The sequence below is a fragment of the Salvelinus namaycush genome, chromosome 12 (assembly GCF_016432855.1).
Source record: "Salvelinus namaycush isolate Seneca chromosome 12, SaNama_1.0, whole genome shotgun sequence".
In the NCBI taxonomy this organism is placed as follows: domain Eukaryota; kingdom Metazoa; phylum Chordata; class Actinopteri; order Salmoniformes; family Salmonidae; genus Salvelinus; species Salvelinus namaycush.
The window spans coordinates 42,173,815-42,186,259 of NC_052318.1; the positions used below are offsets into that span (position 1 = coordinate 42,173,815).

General features: G+C 48.4%; 1 protein-coding gene across 1 annotated transcript in view; it reads left to right on the forward strand.

Moving 5' to 3' along the window:
- Positions 1-798: 798 nt before the first annotated feature.
- LOC120057559 (sodium/potassium/calcium exchanger 3-like) overlaps positions 799-12,445 on the forward strand; it is a 29,983-nt gene continuing 18,336 nt past the window's right edge. Inside the window, exon 1 of the mRNA XM_039006145.1 lies at positions 799-1,290. Coding sequence (XP_038862073.1) covers positions 1,182-1,290 — 109 coding nt within the window. The 5' untranslated portion in view covers positions 799-1,181. The remainder of the gene's footprint in view (positions 1,291-12,445) is intronic.

The following is a 12,445-nucleotide window of genomic DNA, read 5'->3' on the forward strand; positions in this document are numbered from 1 at the left end:
AGTGCATGCACACTCTCCTCGTGCATATGCATACACATACACACGCAGTAAACACTACAGAACACTGAGCCCTGTGTTGGACTATGTTAAATGTCTTCCTGAGTGCATGCAGTATACAGAAAGGCAAATACATGTTTCAAGTCTCGTTCCACATGGTCCATAACAAGTCAAGACAACATAACACAAACACTTCCCTGAACTGTGTCCTCTGGAAAGCTTTCCTAAACACCAGCCGCGGTGAAGCTCTTTATCTTCCCTGGCCTGACACCTGGAGAAGGGCTGATGACAACAATACCGTGGCTTATGTCTTTATTTGGGGTTGGAGCAATCTTCACTAGGGGCCAGAGCAAAACGTGTGCCAGACATACCGTAGCTCAAGGACTTAATGCAGGTTGTACTCGTCGATGTTCTGTAAACATAGACAGCATGCACTGGTGTCTGTCTCTGTATGCTCGCGTGTGTGTTGAGAGGGGGAAGAAACGGCTTCTCTCCTGTTCAGATATAATGTCTGTGAAATTTTTTAACCCGTCCAATTTTACACTTCGCCAACCACATCACTTTTGTTGTTTGACTACAGTAGTACATTAGTAGGCCTATTAGTGTCTATTATAAATCCAGAGGTGATGAAAAATTTCTTCCACTATATTCAGATGTCAAATTGTCACACTTGGTTGCTTGAGGAAATAGACTATCTTTGAAAATCGTCTGAGCACTGTTTTCTATGTTGTTTTGTTGCTCTATGTATTGCATGTCGCCGCCTAGTGGTTCCCACTTTTAACGGAGCGCACAACACGACGACGGACACGACTTCAGAGCCAGTCGTTTGCCACCGCCTCAACTCTTTGGTTTAAACCTGCTTCTGCTGTCACCGACCTTTCAATCTATCTACCGATCTGAATGCTGTAAGTGCTGTCGTTACTTCTACACCCACCCACTCCTCATTTGTAATCTTGTGTGATCTCAAGGCATGGATGTCACGGTGCGCCTTGGCATAATACAATATTGTAATCCGAATTGAGCACAGTCTGCGAGGATTTAGCCCTGGTTTACACAATCAGCTAACTTGACATTCAAGTTGTTGTAGGGGAAAGTGTAGCCTAGTGCAAGCTGCTTGTAGCGAAAGTGGAAACCGACCTGATCGCAAACAGATATGTTTTGACCGGTGAGGGACCGACTCCGGAATGAAGACGGCAGTACAGACTGGGAGACCGCGGCCGTTCCAGCGGTTCTGCTGCTGTGGAGTTGGGTTTCTCGCGGTCATTTGGCTCTCACAGTTCGCGCACGTGATAGGTGAGTTGTTCACAAGGATTAATGATGGGGGCAATTTTGCAGAATGTCAATTTATTAATATTCCTTGTGTGTTTGGGGTGTTTTTAGTATCATATATTTTAAACTAATCGTTTTAGAATTTTAGCACATGTTCATGTCATATATTTAATTATAATAGACTACCTAAGGGGGGAAAGGCATATGTCAATCAGCTCATTCTGTGTCACATTCTTCATTCATTAAATACTCAATTAAATACTGCCCTCACTAAATATGCCTGATTACCTCATTTCCTGGAGGAGATCATTATGTAACCATATTGATAAAAGGCTGTATGGGATGAAAGAGAGAAATTTGTAACCAACAGATTGGAGGATCCCCTCCCCTGTCCCCTCCCCCAATAGTATGCACCTTGAGTGTGACACCTGCTTCACATTGGGAGCGTACTTTCAGCATCACCTCTCTGATTCAGAGGGGTTGGGTTAATTGCGGAAGACAACATTTCAGTTGAATGCATTCAGTTGTACAACTGACTAGGCATCTCCCTTTCCCTGCTCCAACCTGGCATACTCTCAGCCAGTAACCTGCACAGAACCCCAGAGAATCACCCGAGGGAACTCAGAAAATACGTCTCCATCAAGCACTGCATTAAGTAACACTGAAGACAGATGATTGAAATTGCACTGCAGTCAGAAAAGGGATACGCACGTGAACTGTGTGCAAAAGGATGCGTGTATGAACAAAAGAGGACATTGGGATGCAGTTATTCATATCCTTTGTATGAACATCATATGGTCAATATTTACCCTATATGGGGCCTTATTCTCTACAGAGCTGGGTCTACGGTTTCCTCTTGAAAGATGGATTCACATATTCAGCTAGGAAGCAACAGATGATTAGGCTAAAACATTCAATCATGAGGTGTGTGTGCATGCGTGTGTACGTGTGTGAGATTGTGTGGGCCAGTCCCGTGATTTTGAGGTTGAGAGAGTATGAGTTAAAGTAATGATTTTCATAGCTATGTCCCACGCTCCACGCTCTTCTCAATTTACATCGATAACATAGCTCAAGCAGTACGAAGCTCTCTCATCCAGTTATATGCAGATGATACAGTCTTATACTCAGCTGTCCCCTCCCTGGATTTTGTGTTAAAAGCTCTACAACAAAGCTTTCTTAGTGTCCAACAAGCTTTCTCTGCCCTTAACATGATTCTGAACACCTCCTAAACAAAGGTCATGTGGTTTGGTAAGAAGAATGCCCCTCTCCCCACTGGTGTGATTACTACCTCTGAGGGTTTAGAGCTTGAGGTAGTCACCTCATACAAGTACTTGGGACTATGGCTAGACGGTACACTGTCCTTCTCTCAGCACATATCAAAGTTGCAGGCTAAGGTTAAATCTAGACTTGGTTTCCTCTATCGTAATCGCTCCTCTTTCACCCCAGCTGCCAAACTAACCCTGATTCAGATGACCATCCTACCCATGCTAGACTACGGAGACGTAATTTATAGATCGGCAGGTAAGGGTGCTCTCGAGCGGCTAGATGTTCTTTACCATTCGGCCGTCAGATTTGCCACCAATGCTCCTTGTAGGACACATCACTGCACTCTATACTCGTCTGTAAACTGGTCATCTCTGTAAACCCGTCGCAAGACTCACTGGTTGTTGATTATTTATAAAACCCTCTTAGCCCTCACTCCCTCCTATCTGAGATATCTACTGCACACCTCATCCTCCACATAAAACACCTGTTCTGCCAGTCACATTCTGTTAAAGGTCCCCAAAGCACACACATCCCTGGGTCGCTCCTGTTTTCAGTTCGCTGCAGCTTGCGACTGGAACGAGCTGCAAAAAACACTCAAACTGGACCGTTTTATCTCCATCTCTTCATTCAAAGACTCAATCATGGACACTCTTACTGACGATTGTGGCTTCTTTGTGTGATGTATTATTGTTTCTACCTTCTTGCCCTTTGTGCTGTTGTCTGTGTCCAATAATGTTTGTACCATGTTTTGTGTTGCTACCATGTTGTTGTCATGTTGTGTTGCTACCATGTTGTTGTCATGTTGTGTTGCTACCATGCTGTGTTGTCATGTGTTGCTGCCTTGCTATGTTGTTGTCTTAGGTCTCTCTTACTGTAGTGTTGTGGTGTCTCTCTTGTCGTGATGTGTGTTTTGTCCTATATATATATATTTTTTTTTACTCCCAACCTCCGTCCCCGCAGGAGGCCTTTTGCCTTTTGGTAGGCCGTCATTGTAAATAAGAATTTGTTCTTAACTGACTTGCATAGTTAAATAAAAAATGACACCAAGGTTCTGACAACCAGTGTTCTGATACTGTTAATATTCTGCTTTAATAGCTGTCATATCTGTTTAAGTATTCTTCAGTTTTCCCCACTATTTATACCTTCACTATCTTATAACTGCCATCATGTTATTTACCCCATAGCTTCATAAATAAGTCTAATCTGGGGAAATACAATGAGTAATTACTTAATGTATCTTTCTAATGGCAACATATTTGTATTACTCTATAAATGCATTCATATGGCATATTCATCATACAGTATCATTCTAGTGGTAGGGCATTGGAAAATATTCAAATGCCCCAGGGCAGTGATTGGGGATATTGCCCTGTGAAGGGTGCTGTCTTTCGGATAGGACAATAAATGGGTGTCCTGACCCTCTGTGGTCACTGAAGATCCCATGGTACTTATAGTAAGAGTAGGGGTGTTAACCCCGTGTCCTGGACTTCATACCAATCTGGCCCTCATACCACTATGGCCCTCATACCAATCTGGCCCTCATACCACCATGGCCCTCATACCAATCTGGCCCTCATACCACCATGGCCCTCATACCAATCTGGTCCTCATACCACCATGGCCCTCATACCAATCTGGTCCTCATACCACCATGGCCCTCATACCAATCTGGCCCTCATACCACCATGGCCTTCATACCAATCTAGGCCTCATACCACCATGGCCCTCATACCACCATGGCCCTCATACCAATCTGGCCCTCATACCACCATGGCCTTCATACCAATCTAGGCCTCATACCACCATGGCCCTCATACCACCATGGCCCTCATACCAATCTGGCCCTCATACCACCATGGCCCTCATACCACCATGGCCTTCATACCAATCTAGGCCTCATACCACCATGGCCCTCATACCACCATGGCCCTCATACCAATCTGGCCCTCATACCACCATGGCCCTCATACCAATCTAGCCCTCATACCACCATGGCCTTCATACCAATCTGGCCCTCATACCAATCTGGCCCTCATACCACCATGGCCCTCATACCAATCTGGCCCTCATACCACCATGGACCTCATACCAATCTGGCCCTCATACCACCATGGCCCTCATACCAATCTGGCCCTCATACCACCATGGCCTTCATACCAATCTGGCCTTCATACAATCTGGACTTCATACCACCATGGCCCTCATACCAATCTAGCCCTCATACCACCATGGCCTTCATACCAATCTGGCCCTCATACCACCATGGCCTTCATACCAATCTGGCCCTCATACCACCATGGCCTTCATACCAATCTGGCCTTCATACAATCTGGACTTCATACCACCATGGCCCTCATACCAATCTAGCCCTCATACCACCATGGCCTTCATACCAATCTAGGCCTCATACCACCATGGCCCTCACACCAATCTGGTCCTCATACCACCATGGCCCTCATACCAATCTGGCCCTCATACCACCATGGCCTTCATACCAATCTAGGCCTCATACCACCATGGCCCTCATACCACCATGGCCCTCATACCACCATGGCCTTCATACCAATCTGGCCCTCACACCACCATGGCCTTCATACCAATCTGGCCGTCATACCACCATGGCCTTCATACCAATCTGGCCCTCATACCACCATGGCCTTCATACCAATCTGGCCCTCATACCACCATGGCCCTCATACCAATCTGGCCCTCATACCACCATGACCTTCATACCAATCTGGCCCTCATACCACCATGGCCTTCATACCAATCTGGCCCTCATACCACCATGGCCTTCATACCAATCTGGCCCTCATACCACCATGGCCTTCATACCAATCTGGCCTTCATACGATCTGGACTTCATACCTCCATGGCCCTCATACCAATCTAGACCTCATACCACCATGGCCTTCATACCAATCTGGCCCTCATACCAATCTGGCCCTCATACCACCATGGCCCTCACACCAATCTGGCCCTCATACCACCATGGCCCTCACACCAATCTGGCCCTCATACCACCATGGCCCTCATACCAATCTGGCCCTCATACCACCATGGCCTTCATACCAATCTGGCCCTCACACCACCATGGCCTTCATACCAATCTGGCCTTCATACAATCTGGACTTCATACCACCATGGCCCTCATACCAATCTAGCCCTCATACCACCATGGCCTTCATACCAATCTGGCCCTCATACCAATCTGGCCCTCATACCACCATGGCCCTCACACCAATCTGGCCCTCATACCACCATGGCCCTCACACCAATCTGGCCCTCATACCACCATGGCCCTCATACCAATCTGGCCCTCATACCACCATGGGCTTCATACCAATCTGGCCCTCACACCACCATGGCCTTCATACCAATCTGGCCCTCACACCACCATGGCCTTCATACCAATCTGGCCCTCATACCACCATGGCCTTCATACCAATCTGGCCCTCATACCACCATGGCCTTCATACCAATCTGGCCCTCATACCACCATGGCCCTCATACCAATCTGGCCCTCATACCACCATGGCCCTCATACCAATCTAGCCCTCATACCACCATGGCCTTCATACCAATCTGGCCCTCATACCAATCTGGCCCTCATACCACCATGGCCCTCATACCAATCTGGCCCTCATACCACCATGGCCCTCATACCAATCTGGCCCTCATACCACCATGGCCCTCATACCAATCTGGCCCTCATACCACCATGGCCTTCATACCAATCTGGCCTTCATACAATCTGGACTTCATACCACCATGGCCCTCATACCAATCTAGCCCTCATACCACCATGGCCTTCATACCAATCTGGCCCTCATACCACCATGGCCTTCATACCAATCTGGCCCTCATACCACCATGGCCTTCATACCAATCTGGCCTTCATACAATCTGGACTTCATACCACCATGGCCCTCATACCAATCTAGCCCTCATACCACCATGGCCTTCATACCAATCTAGGCCTCATACCACCATGGCCCTCACACCAATCTGGTCCTCATACCACCATGGCCCTCATACCAATCTGGCCCTCATACCACCATGGCCTTCATACCAATCTAGGCCTCATACCACCATGGCCCTCATACCAATCTGGCCCTCATACCACCATGGCCCTCATACCACCATGGCCTTCATACCAATCTGGCCCTCACACCACCATGGCCTTCATACCAATCTGGCCCTCATACCACCATGGCCTTCATACCAATCTGGCCCTCATACCACCATGGCCTTCATACCAATCTGGCCCTCATACCACCATGGCCCTCATACCAATCTGGCCCTCATACCACCATGACCTTCATACCAATCTGGCCCTCATACCACCATGGCCTTCATACCAATCTGGCCCTCATACCACCATGGCCTTCATACCAATCTGGCCCTCATACCACCATGGCCTTCATACCAATCTGGCCTTCATACGATCTGGACTTCATACCTCCATGGCCCTCATACCAATCTAGACCTCATACCACCATGGCCTTCATACCAATCTGGCCCTCATACCAATCTGGCCCTCATACCACCATGGCCCTCACACCAATCTGGCCCTCATACCACCATGGCCCTCACACCAATCTGGCCCTCATACCACCATGGCCCTCATACCAATCTGGCCCTCATACCACCATGGCCTTCATACCAATCTGGCCCTCACACCACCATGGCCTTCATACCAATCTGGCCTTCATACAATCTGGACTTCATACCACCATGGCCCTCATACCAATCTAGCCCTCATACCACCATGGCCTTCATACCAATCTGGCCCTCATACCAATCTGGCCCTCATACCACCATGGCCCTCACACCAATCTGGCCCTCATACCACCATGGCCCTCACACCAATCTGGCCCCCATACCACCATGGCCCTCATACCAATCTGGCCCTCATACCACCATGGGCTTCATACCAATCTGGCCCTCACACCACCATGGCCTTCATACCAATCTGGCCCTCACACCACCATGGCCTTCATACCAATCTGGCCCTCATACCACCATGGCCTTCATACCAATCTGGCCCTCATACCACCATGGCCTTCATACCAATCTGGCCCTCATACCACCATGGCCCTCATACCAATCTGGCCCTCATACCACCATGGCCTTCATACCAATCTGGCCCTCACACCACCATGGCCCTCATACCAATCTGGCCCTCATACCACCATGGCCCTCATACCAATCTGGCCCTCATACCACCATGGCCTTCATACCAATCTGGCCCTCATACCACCATGGCCTTCATACCAATCTGGCCCTCATACCACCATGGCCTTCATACCACCATGGCCCTCATACCACCATGGCCCTCACACCAATCTGGCCCTCACACCACCATGGCCTTCATACCAATCTGGCCCTCATACCAACATGGCCTTCATACCAATCTGGCCCTCATACCACCATGGCCTTCATACCAATCTGGCCCTCATACCACCATGGCCCTCACACCAATCTGGCCCTCATACCACCATGGCCTTCATACCAATCTGGCCCTCATACCACCATGGCCCTCACACCAATCTGGCCCTCATACCAATCTGGCCCTCATACCACCATGGCCCTCACACCAATCTGGCCCTCATACCACCATGGCCTTCATACCAATCTGGCCCTCATACCACCATGGCCTTCATACCAATCTGGCCCTCATACCACCATGGCCCTCACACCAATCTGGCCCTCATACCACCATGGCCTTCATACCAATCTGGCCCTCATACCACCATGGCCTTCATACCAATCTGGCCCTCATACCAATCTGGCCCTCATACCAATCTGGCCCTCATACCACCATGGCCTTCATACCAATCTGGCCCTCATACCACCATGGCCTTCATACCAATCTGGCCCTCATACCAATCTGGCCATCATACCAATCTGGCCCTCATACCACCATGGCCTTCATACCAATCTGGCCCTCATACCAATCTGGCCCTCATACCACCATGGCCTTTATACCAATCTGGCCCTCATACCACCATGACCCTCACACCAATCTGGCCCTCACACCACCATGGCCCTCATACCAATCTGGCCCTCACACCACCATGGCCTTCATACCAATCTGGCCCTCATACCACCATGGCCCTCACACCAATCTGGCCCTCATACCACCATGGCCCTCATACCAATCTGGCCCTCATACCACCATGGCCACAATCATCCCAAGCTTCCAATTGGCTCATTCATTCCCCCTCCTCTCCCCTGTAACTATTACCCAGGTCGTTGCTGTAAATAACAATGTGTTTTCAGTCAACTTACCTGGTAAAATAAGGGTAAAATAAAAAATCATAGTCACTATAGGGTGGCAGGTAGCCTAGCGATTAAGAGCTTTGGGCCAGTAACCGAAAGGTTGCAGGTTCAAATCCCTGAGCTGGCAAGGTGGAAAAATCTGCCCCATCAACAACTGGGTGCTGTGGATGTTGATTAAGGCAGCCCCCTGCACCTCTCTGATTTAGAGGGGTTGGGTTAAATGCAGAAGACACATTTTGGTTGAATGCATTCAGTTGTGGAACTGACTAGGTTTTCCCTTCCCAGTTGTTTTTGAAGGCTGTTTAATTTATTGCTGATTCCAGTCTAGTTCGAGGCGGACCATAGCACCAATGCCTACAATGCAGCAGACAGCTCATCCCAAGGAGTGAGGGAAGGATGTACCCATATCTGAACCCCACATCTTTGATTCTTCCCTCCTCAAAAGGACATGACCTGACGTGACGAAGTGTCTCAAAGAGACTCGACTTAGATCAGAGTGTGGTCTCAGTCTGGGTTAAAGCCCTGTGTTCTGTGATGTGTGATCTCAGTCTGGGTTAAAGCCCTGTGTTCTGTGATGTGTGGTCTCAGTCTGGGTTAAAGCCCTGTGTTTTGTGATGTGTAGTCTCAGTCTGGGTTAAAGCCCTGTGTTCTGTTGTCTCAGTCTGAGTTTGGGTTAAAGCCCTGTGTTCTGTGATATGTAGTCTCAGTCTGGGTTAAAGCCCTGTGTTTTGTGATGTGTAGTCTCAGTCTGGGTTAAAGCCCTGTGTTCTGTTGTCTCAGTCTGAGTTTGGGTTAAAGCCCTGGTTTCTGTGATATGTAGTCTCAGTCTGGGTTAAAGCCCTGTGTTTTGTGATGTGTAGTCTCAGTCTGGGTTAAAGCCCTGTGTTCTGTTGTCTCAGTCTGAGTTTGGGTTAAAGCCCTGTGTTCTGTGATATGTAGTCTCAGTCTGGGTTAAAGCCCTGTGTTCTGTTGTCTCAGTCTGAGTTTGGGTTAAAGCCCTGTGTTCTGTGATATGTAGTCTCAGTCTGGGTTAAAGCCCTGTGTTCTGTGATGTGTAGTCTCAGTCTAGGATTGGGTTAAAGCCCTGTGTTCTGTGATGTGTGGTCTCAGTCTGGGTTAAAGCCCTGTGTTCTGTTGTCTCGGTCTGAGTTTGGGTTAAAGCCCTGTGTTCTGTGATGTGTAGTCTCAGTCTGGGATTGGGTTAAAGCCCTGTGTTCTGTGATGTGTAGTCTCAGTCTGGGATTGGGTTAAAGCCCTGTGTTCTGTGATGTGTGGTCTCAGTTTGGGTTAAAGCCCTGTGTTCTGTGATGTGTAGTCTCAGTCTAGGATTGGGTTAAAGCCCTGTGTTCTGTGATGTGTGGTCTCAGTCTGGGTTAAAGCCCTGTGTTCTGTTGTCTCAGGCTGGGTATGGGTTAAAGCCCTGTGTTTTGTGGTCTCAGTCTGGGTCTGGGTTAAAGCCCTGTGTTCTGTGATATGTGGTCGTGCTGTGAGAGTGTAATAATGATGGCGGTAGCGGCGCCATCTGTGACGGGCCCATTTTAGAATTTCACATTACCCAGGCTCCTCTTGACGCCTCCACATGAAAGCTGCCACACCCCCATGCTCAGGCCTAGAGCAAAGCGCCTGTGAAACACGTTGATTGGACTGTAATGTAAAACAAAGCGGACAGTGATCATGAAACAGACTGGACACAGAGAGAGAACAAGCAGTCTCATAACAACCGAGGGTAATGGCCCCCATTGGCTGGCTCTGCTCTGCTCTGCTCTGGACAGATATTTCTCAGTGGTTGGTAGTGGTTACCTCTATGTGTTTCCATAGGAGACAATCACTTAGATATACACTATATATTTTTTTTAAGTATGTGGACACCCTTTCAAATGAGTGGATTCGGCTATTTCAGCCATAGCCATTGCTGACAGGTGTATAAAATCTAGCACACAGCTCCATAGACAAACATTGGCAGTAGAATGGCCTGTTCCTGAACAGCTCAGTGACTTTCAACGTGGCACCGTTATAAACTCAGCAAAAAAAGAAACGTCCCTTTTTCAGGACCCTGTCTTTCAAAGATAATTCATAAAAATCCAAATAACTTCACAGATCTTCATTGTAAAGAGTTTTAACACTGTTTCCCATGTTTGTTCAATGAACCATAAATAATGAATGAACATGCACCTGTGGAACGGTCGTTAAGACACTAACGGCTTACAGACGGTAGGGAATTAAGGTCACAGTTATGAAAACTTAGGACACTGAAGAGGCCTTTCTACTGACTCTGAAAAACACCAAAAGAAAGATGCCCAGAGTCCCTGCTCATCTGTGTGAACGTGCCTTTGGCATGCTGCAAGGAGGCATGAGGACTGCAGATGTGGCCAGGGAAATAAATTGCAATGTCCGTACTGCGAGACGCCTAAGACAGCGCTTCAGGGAGACAGGACGGACAGCTGATCGTCATCGCAGTGGCAGACCATGTGTAACAACACCTGCACAGGATTGGTACATCCGAACATCACACCTGCGGGACAGGTACAGGATGGCAACAACAACTGCCCGAGTTACACCAGGAACACACAATCCCTCCATCAGTGCTCAGACTGTTCGCAATAAGCTGAGAGAGGCTGGACTGAGGGCTTGTATGCCTGTTGTAAGGCAGGTCCTAACCAGACATCACCGGCAACAACGTCGCCTATGGGCGCAAACCCACCATCGCTTGACCAGACGGACTGGCAAAAAGTGCTCTTCTCTGACGAGTCGTGGTTTTGTCTCACCAGAGGTGATGGTCGGATTCGCGTTTATCGTCGAAGGAATGAGCATTACACCGAGGCCTGTACTCTGGAGCGGGAGCGATTTGGAGGTAGAGGGTCCGTCACGGTCTGGGGCTGTGTGTCACAGCATTATCGGACTGAGCTTGTTGTCATTGCAGGCAATTTCAACGCTGTGCGTTACAGGGAAGACATCCTCCTCCCTCATGTGGTACCCTTCCTGCAGGCTCATCCTGACATGACCCTCCAGCATGACAATGCCACCAGCCATACTGCTCCTACTGTGAGTGATTTCCTGCAAGACAGGAATGTCAGTGTTCTGCCATGGCCAGCGAAGAGCCCGGATCTCAATCCCATTGATTACGTCTGGGACCTGTTGGATCGGAGGGTGAGGGCTAGGGCTATTCCCCCCAGAAATGTTCGGGAACTTGCAGGTGCCTTGGTGGAAGAGTGGGGTAACATCTCACAGCAAGAACTGGCAAATCTGGTGCAGTCCATGAGGAGGAGATGTACTGCAGTACTTAATGCAGCAGATGACCAAACCAGATACTGACTGTTACTTTTGATTTTGAACCCCCCCCTTTGTTCAGGGACACATTATTCCATTTCTGTTAGTCATATGTCTGTGGAACTTGTTGAGTTTATGTCTCAGTTGTTGAATCTTGTTATGTTCATACAAATATTTACACATGTTAAGTTTGCTGAAAATAAACGCAGTTGACAGTGAGAGGACGTTTCTTTTTTTGCTGAGTTTAGGATGCCAACAAGTCAGTTCGTCAAATTTCTGCCCTGCTAGAGCTTCCCCGGTCAACTGTAAGTGGTGTTATTGGTGTTCAACCCCATCGAACACCTTTTGGATGAATTGGAAT